Source organism: Macrosteles quadrilineatus, unplaced genomic scaffold, assembly GCF_028750875.1.
Source record: "Macrosteles quadrilineatus isolate MER2022 unplaced genomic scaffold, UCM_ALF_1.0 Scaffold_3__2_contigs__length_128488019, whole genome shotgun sequence".
Classification (NCBI taxonomy): Eukaryota; Metazoa; Arthropoda; class Insecta; order Hemiptera; family Cicadellidae; genus Macrosteles; species Macrosteles quadrilineatus.
The window spans coordinates 60,749,126-60,771,569 of NW_026542596.1; the positions used below are offsets into that span (position 1 = coordinate 60,749,126).

Genomic DNA, 22,444 nt, shown 5'->3' on the forward strand with positions numbered 1-22,444 from the left:
CAGACCTGAGGAATCCTTTAAAGGCGATTACATTCTGTCATTTGCTTGAAGATGGTATAGCAATGGTGACGGTGTTTACACCACTCTATCAGCTGACGATAGTGACGACAACTTAACCAACTAACACTGAAATAATCATCCTATAGCCTACTATTGATAATATTTCATGATGAATATGCCCTTTCAAATAGCCTTAAGTAAAAAATAATCATCATGGTTGACAATTTGAATTTTGTACATAAGTAAATAAAAATATAATTAACATGGTACCAAAGGTATAGACATTTCACCATCAATTCTTGGTTCCGGTACTTTTCCCAAGAACCGGTAGACCCGACATTTAACGTTAAGTCGTCACTTTTGGTGAGTCGGTGGCTCAGTCGGTAGCGTCACGGACTTCGGGCCCAAGGCAGTAATGTCGTGGGTTCGGATCGTGGTCACTACCGTAAGCATTTTATCATTACGGTTCACCTTTGCACTGTACTGGCTCATCCTTGCTTTGCTGGATACCAGTACGTTCCCAAATGCAAGGTTAAATCAATGAGGCCGCCAACCTCTTTAAAAAAAGTACTGACCCATCACTAATAAACACTTTTGACAATTATTTCTCAATACTAATACTGAATGAAAGTCCAAGATTGAATGTTATTAAGAATATAACTCATCCATAATCCCTACCAAAACAATTTTTCTTTAAAAAAAATAATAATGTCCTTTAAATGACATGTATAAAGTTTCTAAAAGTTGTGTGAGACCTTTGTAAGAACACCTTTGTAAATATACTTTGATGGGAATCTGTGACACTTCAAATAGCTACTTGCCAACAGTTCTGACACTTACTGAGAACACTTGATGAAGTGGTCGAGGTAGTTGTTGTTCGGGTCCTCAGTGTTGAACTCGTCCAAGTCGTTGGAGTAGTAGCCCCAGATGCTCTGCACCACACACTGCGACAGCCTGGTGGGGCCGGTGAACGGGGACGTCAATGGAGCAAAACAAATCTTCTCTAGTCCGGCACCCTCCGCGTGGCCCAGCTGGCGACATTTGACACATACAACTGTCAAACTCATCACTGCATTATTAATTGTTTACAACATACGTGTTATTGTGTTACAAGATATGTTAGTGTTTTTTTTTATTTTCTAATTCTACATTATTTACTGAATTTATTGATATAAAATCAGCATAATTTTTACCGTAATTACTACGTATTTTATTTTTTATGCTTTTAAAAAAGTCAGTCATTTAATTTCCAAAACGCCAAACAATTTGAAATTTGGTACAAACATATAGACCTACCTTTATTGGAATGAGTTTGTGAACCAGCATGATGGGACTATAAGAGCGGGGTTTTTGGGGGGTTTTATGAGGTAAAAATTTATTTATTCCCATTTTTTACCATAAAAATTTAAAATTTCCCAATTTCTCTTAAAACTATTCTAAACATAAGACATCAAATTTGGCAAATTCTTTCTGAACCATTTTGTAAAGCTTAGAAAAACAAATAATTTAATATATTGAAGCATTGTTTCTTTATGGATATATTTTGATCGAATTTGGCAAATTTGTTTATTCCATACTAAGTTATCATCATTTTAATACTCCTTCCCTTTAGCAACAAACCTAAGTACTCATTAGAATTAATGTTTTACATAGTACAGTAGTAAATAGTTCTGACAATTTTAAGGCAATATTTTAGTGGAATGTTTATCTATATAATTTGGAATATAATCAAGCCAGGTTAATGGAAATTCGGTTAGTCTGAAGGTTTTCTGCAACGGGGGTATTCTATAAATTTGTCTTAATCCCAGAACCCTCAGAAAGTATTTGACCTCACCAAGTAAAAACAACACTGTCTGATTCTGTGCCTGGCTCTAAACATTCTCTTTGGTTACTTAATATTTCCCTCTCTTTTTTAAGCATCGCACTTCTCCCATTTATATTTCTTTTATCACAGAAAGATAAACCTGGTTGAAGGAGGCCCCTTGGATGCCTGAAGAGTTGGAAATATGAGGTGGGCAAAGTGGTCAAGAATTAACAATTGGTAAATTTAAGTGGATGTTTGTAAAATCCGTTTAGTAGATGAAATATTATGACTGTGATACTGTTCTTTAAGCCTTAAATTGTTTTGTATCCAGACAGAGATGGACAATTGAGATAATCAAATAAAATGCGGTGTACCAAAAAAGTTGGTACGATACGGTTCTGGTCTAGTTACCACCATTGGTTTGGTACAGCATTTTACTCAGTACTAATTTGATTCAGTACAGCCTACAATAATAAATTACTTTCAATTTACTATCATAGTCAAGGGAAGTTTGTTCAGAGTATATAAAAGGTTTATCAGATGTTTGTTTGCAATTTACATAATTGATTACTAGGGTAATGATGCAATAAAAATCCCATTAAGCAGTCCCAAATCATTAATATTTTATCAAGTCAATAATTGTGGTACTCACGTCAATAGTACTTCCAAGAACTCGTTAAAAAAACCCCACTTTATGATGGCTATGACTTATCTTAGTACTATAAGTAAAGCCTTTATCTTGACTGTGTTTCTTGACACAATCCTGTTAGGAGTAAAACTATTTAATACTGTGCAGTACAGTAATTGTTGTTAGAAAACTACAAAAGTACGATTCTATCCATTTTCATAGTGATGGCAATTTAATAAAATTTAAAATGATGGTTTAAATAATTCTGAGAAGGAAATGGCAAAAATACTGGTAGCCCCGTGCCGATTTTGTACCGAGAACCAAGGAACAAAATATTGTACCGTACCGTACCGACCTTAAATTATTTGTACCGCAGACTCCTAAAAATAACTGATAAATATAATAATATAAACAAGTTATCTAACCTAATCTTAAATTATTTGTACCGCAGACCCCTAAAAATAACTGTTAAATATAATAATATAAACAAGTTATCTAACCTAACCTTAAATTATTTGTACCGCAGACCCCTAAAAATAACTGTTAAATATAATAATATAAACAAGTTAGAATTTTAAAAAATCATTTTTAGTTCTTGACTAATAAATAGAGGTGGGCCAATACCGATACTCGATACCAAAATACTCTCGATACCAGCGGTATCGAGGTATCGTCGATACTCGATACTTGCCTGTTTTGGGTTCGATACCGATACTGACACTGAACCACTGAATGCTACCATTGACTAAGGAAATACAAGTTTCCCTTTTGTTTCCCTTGTCTGTGATGCTACGAATCGGTGCGGATTAAGTCAGTTCAGAGCGGGTAAATTGCCGTTGCCGTTACAAATCCTAGCTGTTTGCCTACTTAGTTAAATATACTCGCAACTCGAGTCGAGGAGTAGAGGTTTAAGCCGATTTCGTTGATATTTGACAAGTAAATTACAAGAAAGGAAAATGTTTTAGTTTTATTTAATCCCTTAACCCCTTTCAATATTGACATACTAGGCCTAATAATAATCGGCAACCTAGACATCGCTTGCGTCATCAATTTCACTGACAGCGACAGCTGTGGGTGATAGTGATAGGTAGTGGTGTGCAGCGAGTGCGATGCATTGAATTTCAATTCGATGCATCGAATCCCGATTCGATCCAGCATGCATCGATTTGGTCACGATGCAGTTCTAAAAAGGGATGTGTCGATTATCGTCATCGATACCACCATCCATTGGTTACTACTTGGACATTGTCATCGGTACCAAGACTCGATTGTCAAAAGTCGATTCCGATGATACCGACACCCGACAGGGATAAATATTTTATTTTAACATTTATTTACTTTATAGCTACAGTATTAGATTTGTAATCACGGTTAACAATTTTCATAGCCAACTTAGAAACTATCTAGTTCAAAACAGCGACGGTGCCAGTGACATTGTTTAGCCTAGCTTCAGCTCATTGCACAACACATTCTACATTTCAAGATGTCAGACTTAACTCATGAGACAACCGGCGCGCGAATGTCCTGCCAACACGAAATTAATTATACTAAACAATGTCTGTATCAATAAGTCAGACATTTAGATGTATTATTTTTATTTTTAGTACAAAATAAATAACCTAAACACGTCAAAATGTTCAGTTTCATCCCTGCATTATACGCATCATTAGAAAAATTATATTCAACCATTAAACTTTAACATCATCAACGTCGTATGGTTAGGCTTGCTTTATATTGCGCCAAAAAGTAAGTCCATATTTATCTGTACTATCTACCTGATTTAAGAGTTTAGTGAAGTTTTATTTTTAAGTGCTACTATGACATAATGTATTTATTGAAAAATATCATAAGCCTTAGTCCATGTCGATTATGTAAAGTTATAACGAATGGTGAATGTTGACAATAAAAGTATGTAACAACAGTTCTCATTGGTCAATGCACTACCATGTCAGCCAATCGACTTTCGTGTTTCAATGGAGCAAATGACGATTGCTTAGACATCGATTTCAGGGTGTCTAGTTTATTTCCATTATAAAATTCAAGACTAATTCCAGACTTTTCAAGACTAATTCCAGATTTTTCAAGACTAGTTTTTTCAACAATTAGTGGTTGTTGATACCAAAATGTATCGATTCTCGATTTGTGATACAGATACAAATTTTTATAGCTTAACCAAATTTTCTGAATAATACTACACCAACCACTGTCTTTTTCATTAAGTAGTATTATGATAATGTGGTGTTTTCAAGTAAAGAAATAATGCAGCAATAAAAAATTCTAACTAGCAAATTTGTTTTTTTTTATCATGAAATCTTTCACGTACCGTACGTTTAGACATGCGATTACAGAAACGTGATCGTCGTCGTCCACGATCACGGCAAAATTATGAACATTTCCCGCGTCCTTGTAGCCATCAATGACATCATCGTCGTCTCCCGCGGTCTCAGAAACGTCATCGTCATCGTCCGCGATCGCGGCAAAATTATGAACATTTCCCGCGGCTGTTTAGACATCACCGTCATCTCCCGCGGTCACGGAAACGTTATCGTTGACGTCCGCAATCACGGCAAAATCATGAACATTTCCCGCGGCCGTGTAGACATCATCATGCCCGGCCGCGGTCACGGAAACGTCATCGTCATCTCCCACGGTCACGGAAACGTCATCGTCGTCGTCCGCGATCGCGACAAAATCATGAACATTTCCCGCGGCCGAGCAGATATAATCGTCGTCTCCCGCGGTCACAGAAACGTTATCGTCAACGTCCGCAATCACGGCAAAATCATGAACATTTCCCGCGGCCTTGTAGACATCATCGTTGTCTCCCGCGGTCACGGAAACGTCATCGTCGTCTCCCGCGGTCACGGAAACGTCAACATCGTCTCCCGCGGTCACGGAAACGTCATCGTCGTCTCCCACGGTCACGGAAACGTCATCGTCGTCTCCCGCGGTCACGGAAACGTCATCGTCATCTCCCGCGATCGCGACAAAATCATGAACATTTACCGCTGCCGAGCAGATATCATCGTCGTCTCCCACGGTCACGTAAACGTCATCGTCATCTCCCGTGGTCACGGAAACGTCATCGTCATCTCCCGCGGTTACGGAAACGTCATCGTCGTCGTCCACTATCGCGGCAAAATCAAAATCGTGAACATTTCCCGAGGCCGTGTAGACATCATCATCATTGGCTTTCGCGGTTAGGTAAACGCAAGACGACGATCGCGGCAAAATCATGAAAATTCCCGACTTTGAAATCAAATTTAAGACTAAATCCCTACTTTTCAAGACCATTTTGAAATTCAATAATACACGGAATAAATATAATTTCAGATTACCACATCACAAATTGACGACTTTTAGGAACAGCCCTCAATATATGGGACTTAGATTGTACAATGAATTACCCCTGTATCTTAAAAATTTAAATGCTACTCAATTCAAAGATAAAATAAAAAATAAAATAATTGAGAAAGCCTACTATTCACTTGACGAATTTTTGGGGAACCCTATAGTGTAGATAAAAATTCTTTGATATCCTACATGAGTTTATTTTAATTATTTTAACTATTAATTTTACTATAAAATACATCACTATGACGAAACACCTGTTCTTATGTATGAAATGTACTTTATAAAGAACGTTTTGTGTAAATAAAATATGTCTTATGTCTTATGTAATACTAATTCCCGACTTTCCCGATTTTCCCGACTACTAGACACCCTGCGTTTTATGTGCTTATTATATGGTTGGGAAGGGTATCGATAAATATCTTGATTAGAGATCCGATATGTAGGGCGTGTTCGTTTATAAATAATGAGTATTAAAGTATAAAAACTGGGTTACAGACAGGTTCAAAACATCGATTGTTCCGATCCATTGTTGACACCCGTACATGGAGGTTATAGTGACGTCGTGCATAAGGGCCAGGCAGGCCGGTTCACAGTGAATCCACTCTGCCGAACCTTTACTCTTGGTATCATCGGGAACATAGTTAAACACTTTTGTTACTAAATAAAACTATGGCATGTTTTATAAAAGCACTCTTTTGAAGATTCTAGTCCCAAAACATAATCTTTATTGTAGGCTAAAAGTAAAACCTATCTATTGCCATACTTTTTCTCCACAGACGTCAACTTATTCTATGTCTTTAAAAAATACCAGGTTTCAGTCAAAATACTTTTGTAAAAATTGACAATGTGCTGTTTTAGCACAGTCATTCCTTGACCACGATCGTTTTTACTCACTAGAGAAAAGACTCTCCTTACAAAAAGTATTTATAGGCCAAGATGTATGTAATTTTTTTTTAAGTATAACTACAATTGCTTTTAAAAATAAATACAAAAACTGTCAAATGACCTAGATTAATACTTATAAGCCTATTTATAAATTAGAGGAAACTTTATTAGATCTCATCATAGTCAAATTCAAACATTTACAGTGTTTTAAAATAATTAACACTCAGAAACTTTTGTGTAATGGAAATCTGCAAGCGACTGAGGCCGAGCCGAGGGTGAGGGAGGGCATGTGAACCAGGCTTTAGAGCAAACTTTCTCTTTTCCTACCCCATGTCCCGTTAAACGGTGGGCGGGGCTTCGCACTAATAAACACTCAGTTCATTCATTCACAGTAGAGAATAGTTTTTGTGGCAGTGACGTATGTCTCTTCTCTCTTTCTTTCGATTTCTTTTGAGAAATTATAAGTGATAACCTTTGTTAAAAATAAGTGAAAAACTGTTGACATTTTCAAGGAAGAAAAGTTAAGAAATAAAATAGTTGAAAATAAAAAGGTTGTTTGATTAGTTATTCTGTTTTCAGCTAGACTTGGTGACTTTTTCATAGTTAAACAAATTTTGAAGATATATAACTGTTTTTCATACAACTAGTGAGAAACTGTCATTATATAGGAAGTTCGTTTTTACTCTCAGTACTCTGTAAAACTTACAGAGTATTTGTAGGCCAAGATGTACGTAATTTTTTTTTAATTTCTAGCTTAATGAGTTAACTAAGACAATTGATGCAATTTCAAATAAATACAAAAACTGACAAATGACAGATAAACACTTATATAAGCCTATTTATAAATTAGAAGAAACTTTATTAGATCTCATGCTTTAGTCAAATTCAAACATTTACAGTAGGCCTATTTTAAAATAAACACTTATTCCATATTTTTGCAATTGTCTTTTGCAATTAATAATAAACCTTAAACACCAAAATATAAGTTTGATACACATACATATTGTGTTTTTTTATGGTAAAACAGTTTATAATATTATTAGTGGAAGAAACTGTGCAAAAAAGATAGGTATCGGAAGTATCGGTATCGATAGGTATCGAGAGTACTTTAGTGGTATCGGTATCGACAATTTTTGGTATCGGCCCATCTCTACTAATAAATGTACAATCTCACACTTTTTTTCAAAACTACCAAATTATTGTAACATAGTTACACTTATCCTTACCATTTCTATTCGTTCTTGCAGTTTCAGTACTTCTAAAAGAAATTCTCTGTGAAACACTGGTCCAAACTCAATGGGCCCATTGGAGGAGTTGTGAATAAGCTATGATAGAAAGAAAATATTGCATTAAAATGATGATCTTTGTAACAAGATCTCTGTAAGTTAAATTATTAGATAAAGTTTAAGTTATGAAGCATTATCATAAATTGTGATTTAAAAATAGTTTTTTTTTTCATCCAACATCTTTCATTATTATTTTAACATAATTTAAAATATTCAAAATAGATTAAAATATAATTTTTTCTTGTAATTGGCTAATTGAGGAGTATGAATTGTGCAACAAGAATAAAAACAAGAATACACCATTGTTGTTATGAATAATGGAATTCTTCTTCTTGTTGCAAAACAAGACCTCTACAGTGCACCGGACAGAACTAAAAATGAAATTTGCTTCAGCTGTTCCATAAGAATGAGAAATATACTAAGGGAATATGTTTTATAACTAGACATTCCATCCCAATGTTAAATTTGTAGCCGCTTTATAACACAGATTGCGCTGATCTAAATTACTAAATTCTGCCGAATACACAATCTTTTTAACCAAGTCAAACATAGGGAATGACTTATGACGAATTATAGCAACTGTTATGACCCATAAACCTGGTGAGCAACAAAAAATAAGATATACAATAGAATTTTAGACACTAGCACATTCTGTGGCTGGCTCACACAACTACATTCTTTTTTTTTGAAATTGGCTACAGCTGGTCCATATAGATGGGAAGTCATGGTTTTATCCATGGTTCTAAGTAATATGACTATTCACTAAGCAGTACATGTAAGTCTTGATTCTAATATTATTGATGAATGTGTTACTATTCCATGCAAAAGAACCACAGTCTCAAGAAGTCTAAAGAATCACATTATTCTCTTTCGCGTCTTCTTCCCGTTGCAAAGCACAGGTATAGTAGGAAGTTGACTGTGAACTCTTTCTTTGCATGCTCCACTGTAACAAGTGATTGAGCTAGACTAGTGGTAGAGCATGGGGCATCAATTGCCAGGATCTTCTGTCTAGATCACCGTGAATCACCAATGGATTTTATCCATGTGATAATGCCACGACCCTTTGGCTTAAACTTGAAGTAATGGATAAAACGGTTTTATGCTAGAGTCTAGCGTCCTAGGATGTGAAGGTAAAAAAACTATTTTGTGAAATACTGGTGGTCCGTTACTCACACTGTCCAGCTGGACGGCGTGTATGATGACTTGCTCCGTGCGGTAGAATGGTGTGAAGTGAGTGTCAAAGTAGGTCTTCTCCTGTCTGCTGCGAGACGAGGGGGAGGCCCACAGTTCCACCGGGTCAGTAGTCAGGCGCAGGTAGAAACTGCCGTGGCCCAGCACCAGCACCACACACAGACCAATGAGCAGCGTACGCCACGGGTGTAGTGCACAGTCTACCAACATAAACACAACTAGCGATCTAGCACCAAGTCAGAGAATTGAGCCAGCAATTAGAGAAATTTGATACAGTTACACTATTGTATTAAAAGGTATGCAAAAGATTGCATAATTGAAAATTCACAATGATCTGCGAATGCAGAAGACGATATTGATGTCTCCACAATTTTGCCAGGAGGCTTGTTAATTAGGCCTAAGCACGTATTCATTTTAAACTATTCCTAGATGTGAGTTTTACTCAATGATATACAATAATTCTTAAATTATCACAACACTTATTGGGAATAAAGTTTACATGTAGCAAATTAAATATAAATGTTTCAGTTTGCTTATTTCTTTATAAATATTTAGGAAAATTGCCTGTATGGCTTTAAAATACATGCATCTGAAATTCCCCTGGCCAGCAAGTAAGCCTAAAAAATCAATTTCAGGTAGCATAAACGAATTATTTTTAAATATTTATAAGTAAAATAAAATCATACTCAAAGCTTATAGTCATAACATAAATTGTCACTGATATAAATGGACCATCTGTTAAAGATCTTATGGGATGTGTTCTTATTAAAATTTGACTTTTATTTTTATTTTTCATGGGACTAGAATAGTTGATTAGCGTTAAAGATACCACAGTTTAAAAATGCATTTTCAGCGTGCATACTTAGCCAGACAGGTTATTTTGCAACAGCTTACTCTGTCATTGGCTCATTTGAACCGAGATCATTTTTTTTCTAAAGCCGTCATAGACTTACGGGAGTGACAACTTCAAACTCAAAGCAATGTATATACAGTAAAGCTCTTACCAAATTTGTTATGTTAATTTTTCATTAGATGGTAAATAATACATTACGCTGTAAGAGTGGAAGGTTGGAATGGAATACAGAAACTTACAGTAGCCAAGGCGTTCAAATGATTCTTGAAGTAATTTGTCTAGTTCGGCACCAAGTTTTTCATATATTGAAGCAGGTTTGATCATACTTGAATTGCTAACCCTTGCGATTCGTTCAGCATTCTCGCTAGTAAGACCTGAAAAAGAGACAAGCTTTAATTGTTTTCAAAAAGGGTAAACAAGTGTCCCCAAATTATTGTGTGTGATCCAAATCCCAAATCCTCAAAAAATTCCATAATTCAATGTTTATTTCAAAAATACAATTTAGAATTATTTTTTCTGACATAAGAAAAAATTAATAAAATTGTGTCTGAAATTTCAGATAACTACCTATACAATTTTATAGTTAGTTGGAGTGCCATAAATGATGAAACAACCTTATGTAGTTTTTTTTTGTAATGGATTTACAATTTGTTTTCATTGTGTTCTTTCATTGTATTTTACTCTCTGATTAATGTAAAGTAAATAAATAGTTCTAGAAGATGTTCAGACTCACGAATAAATTATGTAAACACATTGTTATTTCAGAAGACAAGATTAAACAATGTATTGTAATAAAAAATGAACAATCCTTTACCGTTGCAAACACAAGGAGCCAACAAATAATTACCATATTTTAACACTCCAAATTTTATTCCACCAGACTTAGGCATAAAAGATACCAACACCAAAAAATAAGTGCTAACCAAAGCCATAATCAGTTGACAAAAATGCAGTAAGAATCAATAAAAAACCAACGCTTATACTTTGCAGCAACAAATTTTAAAAATAGATTTAAAAAAAGTTTGAATTAGTGTAACTACCTGCATATATGTGATCTGATACATTGCAGTATGGCAACTAGATTTGACAAACACACAAGTCATACTCCGGCCATAGATTAAATTTTCTGAGTTCTGTTGGAAATCATATACAGTATATGTATGTTTTATATTTTTAACCTCCCAAACAAATTAAACAACACGAGCAATGCTAGGTCCCCTGGTACTTAAAAGTAAATAGGACACGCACACTGACATATGTTTTATATTCCACCTAAATGTTTGTGTTTTTTATGTTTGTGTGCGTGTTTTTTTATGTTTGTGTGCATGTTTTTTATGTTTGTGTGAGTGTTTTTTAAATTATTAATTGACATCTAAACTGACCTGAGGATAACTCGTAAGTTAGTCAAAACTAGTTATACCACAACGTATCAAATTGCATAGATGCAGGTAATTACACCAATCTATATAAATATAAATGCAATAAAAAGCCTAAAACTCAGTATGAAAAATCATTAGTAAGTAAATCCAATATCCAGAGTACCATATCTACTAACATAAAAAAACATCCAATAACTAAAACGCCACAGTCTAGAAGAGAGAGAAACCAGCAACCAAACATAGTAAAATACTCAAATACTACTACAACACGGCTACATCACATTAAGCTTTTCAACACCCAACAAGCGAATGGCTACTAGCGTGAGATTGACATACTAGACCGCTTAGATTGTAAAGGACTGGTTTCCTCGTCATGTATCACACTGTTAGAGTGATTCTTGGTGGCCAGACTTCGGCCAATATTCCGGTCCTCGTTTGACGATCTAGGCACCAGAGTTGCTGTAAAGATACGAAAGTAAACATTTGCTCATAGCAGTTGTTTAAAATATGAAAAAAAATGCTATGGAAATACTATTGTTTGAGCCTATGTAGCTCAGTCTTTCCAGCAACATTAAATGGTTTATAGTTAATTGCTGATCTGAAAAGAAAAACATGACCTAGGAGAAAAGGCATTTGATTTAATTTGGAGAATATTTTATTAGTTGGAGCTTACTTGGAATATTGGAGATTTATCTCGTTTATAAAAGGCCGTAACATTGAAATTAAAGTTATTGATGATATATGATATATTTTTTTAACATAACCACATTTTTAGGTATTTAAGTTAAAAACTTTCAAGTAGGATGAATATACTACAATTTTTTTAAGAAATCTAATAATTCCTGGTTCTAGGAGTCTGTCTTGAAAAAATGTTGTAGACTTGGAAACAAGGTAGCCTACATTTTTAGTCGTGCTTTGTTTGTTTCTAATATGCATTATTGAATTTACCTTTGGGACAGTTGCAAGTCCAAAAAAAGATTTGAAGAATTATGACTTGTTCTACATACCCAGACAATCAGTAAATATTGTTTAAAGATTTAATGATAACGAATCTTTGCTGTTTATAAAAAATAAATCAAATTATGTTCATGAATGAAATTTTTATCATATCCAGAAATTACAAGAATTTTCAACTACCCATCCAAACATTGATTCTCTCTGAAACCCTATAGGGGAAAGCGGGGCTAAACCGTACACCTATTTTTTCCCCTAGAGTTCAAGCTAGGTGATCCCGACAAGTGCTGCTATCTAGCAGCAGAATGCACAAGTTTACAGTATCTGTATCGTTTTCATATGTGTGCTAGTTTCAATGTTTCAGTAAAAAAAACATGTTTCTCCTCACTTGCTTATAATTTTTGTCCAGTACTAAATAAAAAGTTAGTGAAGTAGCTTTTATCGTAGTCTATTAACTGTGAGATCATAATAAACTACATCCCTTAAGCTCTCTTTTGGTTATTAGCGATGATTGGTTAAGTGATAGAATTTGAGTTTATGTTTATAAATTCCCACGAGGGCTAAACCGTACAGCTCTGGTACTGGTGCTGCTCATGTTCAGGGTGGGTCCATTCAGCTTGCATTCAGCAGTGCTGCAAAGTCTGCAGAGAACTACATTTGTGGACTTTTTCTTCTTTATTTTAATTTTGGGATGACATTTTATAACTTTTTCATAAGCTTCGTGTTTTTTATGAAGGTTGATTTTTGAAATGTAATTTATTCTAAAATTTTTAAATTGTAATGTAGTTTTAATTGGAAAACTACAACCTTTATATAGTAATAAAAAATGTTTGTACATTAATTTGTTGCAGTAGGCCTACATGGGTTAATGTTTAATAAATTGCTAGTGCATATTAAATATATTAGTTTAACAGAAACATATAAAATACATGTCAAAACTGCTTATGACGGATAAAGCTTACTACAGTATAGAACATTTTGTGAATTATGATTTTTTACCTACTGTATTTGTAATCGTAATTCCTTCGTAAACTATTGTTTACTGCTAAGTAAACCTTGTTTTGTCTAGTTTTAAGTTAATTTTTATTAGTGATGTGTGAAAATACGGTTCTCGGTTCCAACGGTTCTTGGAAAAATAACCGAGACCGAGAACCGTTGGAAAATTGCCGTATTTTAAGTCTGACAGTTCCATCAACTACTTGTATTTTGTAGTTCTTAAAAAGATTTGTTGTATAATATTGTTGGTAAAATATTAATTATCACCCTCAGCTACAATAATAAAATATAAAATAACTTTATTATTTATTTATTTTATATTTATTGAAAAAATATTAAAATTTTCCAATTTGTACACTGAAGGCCTACAGATAAATAGAAAATAACAAACACTTGATAAACAGCAAAATCTTCCTTATAGAATTTCCTCCTGACAAAAAAAGTTCAATTAACAATGTAGTTTTTTCAAGTGGAGTGAAAAAAGCATTGGCATTAATTAGTACTGAAACAATACCCTAAATTGCTAAGGCCAAGAGTTTAGTAAAGCTGAGTTTAAAACAACACTTTGTCTGAGATTTCAATCAGTAGGCTATAGAAGTTGTGATTATTGTTTTATCGGCAAAGAATACGGACAAGCAAATTTCTCGTATCAAGCTACTTTGTTATTTTTCCTCAATTAGCATTATGTATATTTTTCATCAAAATACAAGTTGCATTGTACACAAGTTTAACATGTGTTAGTTTAGTACTTTTTATGTAAGTAGGTTAACTATATTGTTGTATTATTGTCATATGACTTCTAGTGGAGATAGTACTCCAATAATGAGAAAGTTTTCTTGGCCAGAAAGACCGTGTCCTTGACAGGAGCACCTCCATCAAGGGATATCTGAATCTAACCTACACAATCACATTGGTAGAATCCGTTGGTAATTGCTGGGATTTGAATTTGACCAGTTTGATATAGTTTTGTTTAGTAACTATAATTGATATGATTAACGTAATAGGACTGTTGACGGAGTAAGCCTAAAAAATCATAATTACGTTCTTATTACACTATAAAACTACTGTGTAACACTTTCAATCTTTCTAAGCAATACATAAAAAATTTAGGCTAAAATTATTTTTTAAAATTATGAAATAAACTATTAACTGGATAATAAATTGTTAAAAGGAAAATTTCTGACATTTCATCACCACTGCTTTAGGTTATATGATTCATCACCTTGAAAATGGTAACTGTACAGCTATTATTTATAAAATACTGTATATGTCTTTGACTCCCTTCTTCTGTCAATATTTCTTAACCCACTGGCGCCGACTTACAAGCGTTACTCGTCCGGCCACTGCAGGCCCAAAATCCAACTTACAAGCCTAGCTCAATTAATTAAAAAAAAATTATTTTTTAATTTTTTGACTTGTATGATGTTTATAAATATCTTGCTTTTTGTTTTACATATTTAATCATTTATTTTGGAGAATAACAAAGGATAAAGTTGACTTTAAAAAAATATTTTATAAATTTGTTTATTTTTATAATTTAATTTTAAAACTTTACACTTTGATTATCTAATAACATTTTTTTTACAATTTTATTGGGAACGAAATGGCAAAAGAATTATTAATTTATTTCCTAAGGGTTTCTTTCTATAAAAATTAGCGTAAATGTCTACAAATTCTGTAAAACTAATTGCCGAACAAGGGCACTGCAGGGGGCACTGCAATTCCTTCCCCAATGGGTTAAACACTGATGATAACTTTAAAGTTAATTTCAGCATTGAAACTGTTCAGCTAATTTTAAAAACTGCCATATTAATACAAACGGACGTTTTTATAAATTCGAGAGAAGATTGTGTATGAACCATTGTGTTTGAATTTAAAATTATATTGCAACCATGTACAGCTATAGATTGAATTGAGTTTTAAATATAATAAAAACCCAGTCTTATAATTAAATAAGTTTCGGTTAATATTTTTAATCAGTAGTGTTTAGCTAACTACCTCATAACACAAGGTTCTCACTATCTGGATTAGTACTGATGTTTCAATTCACAAGACGTTGCACAACCAGACAAACATGAGGGTATAATTAATCCGCTGGGGTCAACACGCATGCAAATATTAAACATGTTACGGGTACGTTCCATATTAATGTTTCTACTGACCGAGCAGTTAAAAAAAAATCTGGTTAAGTAACTCAAATGAGGATTGCCTTTTGCACTTCCGATGATGTCCCGGTTCAGTAACCTTCTTCTGCATACTTCCAGAGCCATCTCCAAATTATCCTGATTCCTGATTATATTCAACACAACCCATAAGTGGTGTGAGATAAAAAGTACATTTCTCAATTTTGTATTTACAATATTTTAAATAAGCATTAAAAAAAAAGTGTTAAAAAAAGGAAGAAAACCTAATTAGTAAACTTAGGAACTTTTGTAGTTTTAAGCTTATTTATTTACTTTTGGTTAAGGAAACACAGTGGTAAGGAACACAGTTTCTTATGACATGATATAACAGGTTGACATAATGTAAAAGTATACAGGGTTGGGCAAAAGTATGGACACCCCTTAACTTTTGATGGGTAACACCTGGAAAACCAAACTCTGCACACCTCTATATGGCATAAAAAAGATTTTTTTTGTTGGCATCCCAATTTCGTCCAAAAACCCAAAATTGGTTATTTTGGGGGCAACTCAAAAATGTTAAGGCCTATCAAGTGAAACCTTATTTTAACCTCATTAGTTTAAAACAATATCGGCGCATCACTGCCTACTTTTGCCCAACCCTGTATAGGCCTACTTTTGAAAAGAACCATGGTAAGGAAATAATTGTAGAAAACAGTTATTAGTAAAGTTTAAATAATTTAAAAGTAGCTATACCGGTATTTAAACCAGAAAGTAATGGCAATCTGGCTGTAGTTTCTTCTCTACACAGTTCTCCACTCACGAAATTGGTCTGTTCAGTGTTTCTTGTTTCAATCTTGGTTATAAAACAGATTTTGCATACCTGCTTATCCATTTATTTATACAGTTGTTTATATTTCGCGCTCAGTTTGCTCATTGTAAATTCAAATCTAATCGAAAAGTTATACAGACAAAAGTATGTAAATCTGCCATAAATAAATTGGACTATCTATGATTTAGTGATTTACCATTTCATTCTGAGACAGCTTTTTGATGGATGATATTTTTTACAGTTTTTTTTCCAATATTTAAAATGTCAATTATCATGTTAGATAGTTTGAAGCCAAATTTGTGTACTGTTTATGAAGAAGGAAATATATTTTTGTACAGTTAAATTAAAAGTTCACACTGACTCCAGAAGACATCCTTATCACAATATTATACACCAATTTCACAATATATTAATCCTGGAGGATATAATACGTTTAGTATTATAAGAAACGCTGCGGACAAGCCTTTTAGTAAGGGTTATGCAGTTTTGTATTGTAAATTTATTGTATATGTGTGCTGTATCAAGTAATAAATAAAAATAAAATGTAGAGTAATAAAAGGTTATCTAGAATATTTATGGATTCCCTCAACAATGTGTTTTACTGAAAATTTTAAAATAATGAAATGAAATGGTGTTTATTTCCCAACTGAAAAATACAGTTTGTGGTATTTTACATAATAAATTACACAATCCTTGACTTAAAAATAACTTACAAAATAATATTATAAACTAAATGGCACAAAGAAAAAAAAACCTTATCAACTTATATGAAAATGGTCTACATAGGCAGGGCCTGTGCATAGACATGAGTTGCGGGTAATTTGTTTAGTGAATGGGAAAATTATTTTTGGAAGTGATTGTTATCACGTCTGGACACAATAATACTAAGCGTTAAGTTAAACAATAACTATCAGTTTTTTACAATAAACTGTTAGGAATGTTATTCCTTACTACATATGTGAACCATAACTCTGCAACTTAGTAACTAAGAAGGTGATGGGCAGGATTTGAAGAGGGGCGGTTCTTCATTACAGAAGTTCTGGAGTCTTAACTAGAATTGCTGTGCCCAACAATCTAGTATTATATACCAAAAACCCAGATTAACAGAAACCGTGGTACAAATTCAAATCATTGCATCAACTAGGCAATGGGAATCGTCTGCCGTGGAAAGTGGAAGTTGGCAACCGCTGTGGAAATGAAGTTAAAAAAAATAATACTCGGCTACAGTTTGGATTTTACTAAAACAGTAATAAAAATTAAATTAAAAACTACTGTTGTACAATTTGAACCAAAATAATTTAAATTCTAACCACTATATCAAGAAAATAGTTTAACCTAAACGGCCTACCTTTTTTTTTGGTTAATCAGGATTTAATTATCTATTGCAAAACAAATATAATTTAAAATTCATTATTCGATGTAAGATACAGATAATCAATCAAATACTTACTGTCATTGATAAGCAGCTGGAGTTTCTGTTGGTAGTTGGTAATGACAAGGAATACAGCTGAAGTGATGATGAAGACAGTGGCCATCACTACGTACAGACAAGGCAGTCCCAAGACTAGGCAAGGTAAGACAGGGGTAGGCAGAGGTGGAGCCGCAGGACAGCTGGCCTCACAGTCCATACAGCTGCATGCTGATGTCTGAGCCTAGTAGTATACAGGTGACAATTAACCCTTTGAGGTCAAATTTGATTTTAATTTTTCAGCAAATACAGTTCGCCATTTGAGCAGTCGGGAAAATGGCGCCCGGCAACCTATACTCGCCATTCAAACGCAAAGATACTTTTTTGATTTTTTTTTTTGTGAGTATAGGTTGCCATTTTCGAGCAGTTGGGAAAATGGTGGACGACAACCTATACTCCCCATTCGAATGCAAAGGGTTAAGTTTTAGGATGACTTTATAACTTTAAAACAAAAAGAGATATCAACCAAATTTGGCATAACATTACTGGTAGTAAGCTACATTTTTTGTACATGGTGATCGGATGACACCTATGGGGGATGGTCCATAGGGAGTAAGTCGAAAATCTTGCATAGGTTGATATGTACATAAAATTAAAGGTCCTATTAAACTAAAAACAATGCCGCAAACCGGACCTCAAATGGACAATCCAGCCAAAAATGGCAGCTGTTCAAAGATTCATAGAATTTGCAATATGCTGCCTCCTCAGGGGCCCGCTAGAATTTGGAAGAAAATCATAAACTCAAACAAAGGCCGATAAGCACATAAAATTAAAAGCCTTTATTAGTAGAATGCAATGCTGCAAATTTGAGCTCAAAAGAAGAACTTAAGCTGGGTTTTCCTAGACGCGGAGTCGGCCAGCGGAGAGCGGACAACGGAGAGCGGACTCAGCTTGTCTTAGGTAATTTAATGTTACTGTTTTCCTAGCAGCGGAGCGGAATGCCATGTTAATTTCAATTCCGCTCTCCGTTGTCCGCTCTCCGCTGGCCGACTCCGCGTCTAGGAAAACCCAGCTTTAGTAAGAAACTAGAGGACCCATGCTGCTCCGCAGCATTAAAATAAATTTAATATCCGAGAAATAATCAAATTTATGATTTTTGATTGATTAATCCAGTATCTTGAGCTCAACTGATTCAAATGATCAATATCTCAAATTAAAGCCTTTAATTTACTGATTATTTTGAGTCTAAAACATATAAAAAAACATTTACAATACTGGAGGGATTGATTTTTAATCATAGAAAAACCTTATGAAAAATAATTTTTATGTTGGTTGTTCACCTTCTGTTTGCTTGAAACTCGACCGATTTGAATAACTAATAGCTTAAATGAAAGCCGGTATTTGACTGAAGGTTCTTAGGCCAAAATATGTAGGATTATATAATTATAACTGGTGAAATACATCTTAAATTGAAGTAAGAATTCAAAAATGAATCAAATTATGTTTTTGGTTGAGTAATACAGTAGGTAAATATATGCCGAAGCTTGATGGCAAATATGTGCGTGCCCATCAATTTGAGACCTCAATCATGAAAATCGGTTGGGTAGAAGAGCCAAACGAACTCGGAAAAGGAAAACCAAATTTAACTTCCATAAGAAATACATGGGGAGCAAATTTTGTTTACGTATAAGCCGAGTGGGATTATAGATAAATATATGCCTCAAGTCAAAATTCATGTTTTCGGCCCCTGGACTATATTGTTAAGACAATAATAGGTTTTTGACATACCTCAGCCAAATAGTCCAAAAATTTTGGATGCTTGATGGCAAATCTGTGTGTGCATACCTTCAATTTGAGACCTCAATCATGAAAATCGGTCGGGTAGAAGAGCCAAACGAACTCGGTAAAGAAAACCCAAATTTAACTCCCATAAGAAATACATGGGGAGCAAATTTCATTTACGTATAAGCCGAGTGGGATTATAGATAAATATATGCCGATGCTTGATGGCAAATCTGTGTGTGCATACCTTTAATTCAAGACTTCAATTATGAAAATCGGTCGGGTAGAAGAGCCAAACGAACTCGGAAAAGATAAACCAAATTTAACTCCCATAAGAAATACATGGGGAGCAAATTTCATATACGTATAAACCGAGAGAGACTATAGATAATGATATGCCAATGCTTGATGGCAAATCTGTGTGTGCATACCTTCAATTTTAGACCTCAATCATGAAAATCGGTCGGGTAGAAGAGCAAACGAACTCGGAAAAGAAAAACCAAATTTTTTAATATATAAGATGGCAGCTGTTCAAAGATTCAAAATGGCAGATTCAAGAATTATTCAAATGGCTGCGGTTTTTGACTTGGTTGTACGTTTGAGTTCGTTTTTGTGGCTATCTATTCTACTAGCTAAGACCTTTAATTTGATACAAAACTCGACCAATGCTGCTATTTAAGAATTTTGTTTGACTCCTCGTAGTCCTCGTGGGACGTCCCCCTGGTGGGATAAAATCAATAATATTTGAAAAGAATAGATTATGGCTATTATTGATATACCAAATATCATTACTTTATCTAAAAAGGTAAAAAATATATTACACCATTCCGGGACTTTCCAATCACACTGTATATTCATTAGTGATATGTCCATGAAAGAAATTCTTAGTCACACACAGGTCCTTGGGAAAATTAATGGTACCAATAATCGATGTTTAAATCTTTAACCGCCGAGAAATTGGAAAAGTGATTGCGACAAAATATGTGAGGAGAGATGTGATCACGATGGCATTGTCATCACCCCTGCAATCACGCTTTTTGTTCCCTGACGTGACAGTGAAAATTATATTAATGAGGCTTAGTTTGAATAGACATTTCTCAAACCTGCTCATTCTTGAGCACATAATTGTCCAATATTAATTATTATCCTGTATGTATGTTTGCATCAAAATTTCTGTAAAATTAGTCTTTTAAACCAACGTATCTGCTACAACACCAGCATCAAGATACAATTAAACCTAGTTCAATGAGGACTGTTGAAAAGCAAGGTGTCTGTAAATTAAACTATTAGAAATTTAATGGAATACAATCTGGTCTTCTGATTGGTGCTACAAATATTACATAATTTATTTACCTTCATTTTAGTAAAAAATTATAAAATTTGAAATTTGGCTAAACCAAAATTTGGAGTTTTGTTAATTTTGGAATAGCGACTGTGGCAAAATCTGAAAGCAACAATTGCGATTATGGTGACATCATAATCAACTACTGCGATCTCGGAAACATTAACTTTACCCTCACAATCGATTATGTTAATTGACCCAATGATGTAAAAAATCACCGATGTGATGTTTGAATGGATGCTTACTCATAGGCTATTAGCTGTTATTTTTTAAAAGTATAAAATTTTACACTTTAATTACTGGTTGGCCTAATTTCTTTCCATCCGTAAAATATCTACCAACGAGCAAAATTATTTAAAAAATAATCAAACATAACACCCTGATTGATTTTGACCTCGAACAGGACACCTGCTAGACATATGAAATGCTTATACATTATTGATTTGTTTGTCAGTTGGAAATTGAATTATTTTGAAATTCAATAAGAGTGAATGCACTGCTTTCACCTTTGCTATGTCAAAATTTCAGACTTTTCTCAATCGCTTGAATCTATACATTCTTGCTAATAGGTCTTGCTTGGGAGTGTTGGTTGAGGAGAGTGTTGATATGCTGTGCATAAAAATATGATAGGTAAAAATGTGGTAGGATAAAAATACCCCCGCCGCAGCAAACCTGCAGATTAAGGGAATTTCCATTTGCCTGATCGGATTTACACTAAAATATCACATTTATTCCTTATTTAAATATAATTAGTTTAAAGAGTACTTAGGTTTGCTGCAACAGGGGGGTAAAAAAGTGATTTTTGTCAAATGTCAATAGTTTAGTAAAATATTAATGCATTTTCCAAATGTGATAAAAATATGTTCATAAATAAGCAAACTACAACAGTTTACTTATTTGCCATATAAATAACATGAGATGTTTACATTTTTAAATTTTTTGGAATTTTCTCCGTAACCGTTTGGCGCATAATAATGGTTCAACATACTAAATTATTTGTTTTTTTAAGCTCTACAAAATGGTTTGCAAAGAAATTGCTAAATTTTATGTTTTTTGGGTCAAAAATGGGAAAACCAATTTTTTCCCTATAAAACCCCCCATAAACCCCCGGGTCCCAGAGTTTGATTATGCTGGTTCGCGAACTCATTCAAATAAATGTTGGTTTACACGTTTATACCAAATTTTATCAAAATCGGATCATTTTTGCTTGAGTTATCGTGCTAACGGACATAAATGAATTTGAACGGATGGTGTTTTTGGCCGTTAGAGACCTTAAATACCCCCGCCGCAGCAAACCTGCCGTCTAAGCGAATTTCCATTTGGCTGAATTGATTTTCAATTGATCTATTTAAATAACATTTAGGTTTAACGAGTACCTAGGTTTGCTGCTACAAGGAAACTAATAAAGTGTGTGTTTTAAGTCAAATAATTATTGCTTAGTATAAAATGAATATATTTGCCAAGTTTGATCAAAAGATGATATCCATAAACAAGCAAACTACAACATTTTACAATATTCTCCATAAGAATAACATGGGAATTTTAAATTTACCATTTTTTAGTTTTCTCCGTAACCAATAACCGTACAAAAACACTTTGATATACTGAATTGTTTGTTTTTTAAAGCTCT

The 22,444-nt window shown here is 33.9% G+C and overlaps 1 protein-coding gene across 1 annotated transcript in view; it reads right to left on the minus strand.

Moving 5' to 3' along the window:
• LOC128989239 (NPC intracellular cholesterol transporter 1-like) overlaps positions 1-22,444 on the minus strand; it is a 63,681-nt gene that overhangs the window by 25,864 nt on the left and 15,373 nt on the right. Inside the window, exons 6-11 of the mRNA XM_054411112.1 lie at positions 17,733-17,934; positions 11,717-11,839; positions 10,241-10,375; positions 9,131-9,348; positions 7,898-7,996; positions 841-1,031 (exon numbers count right to left, since the gene is read on the minus strand). Coding sequence (XP_054267087.1) covers positions 841-1,031; positions 7,898-7,996; positions 9,131-9,348; positions 10,241-10,375; positions 11,717-11,839; positions 17,733-17,934 — 968 coding nt within the window. The remainder of the gene's footprint in view (positions 1-840; positions 1,032-7,897; positions 7,997-9,130; positions 9,349-10,240; positions 10,376-11,716; positions 11,840-17,732; positions 17,935-22,444) is intronic.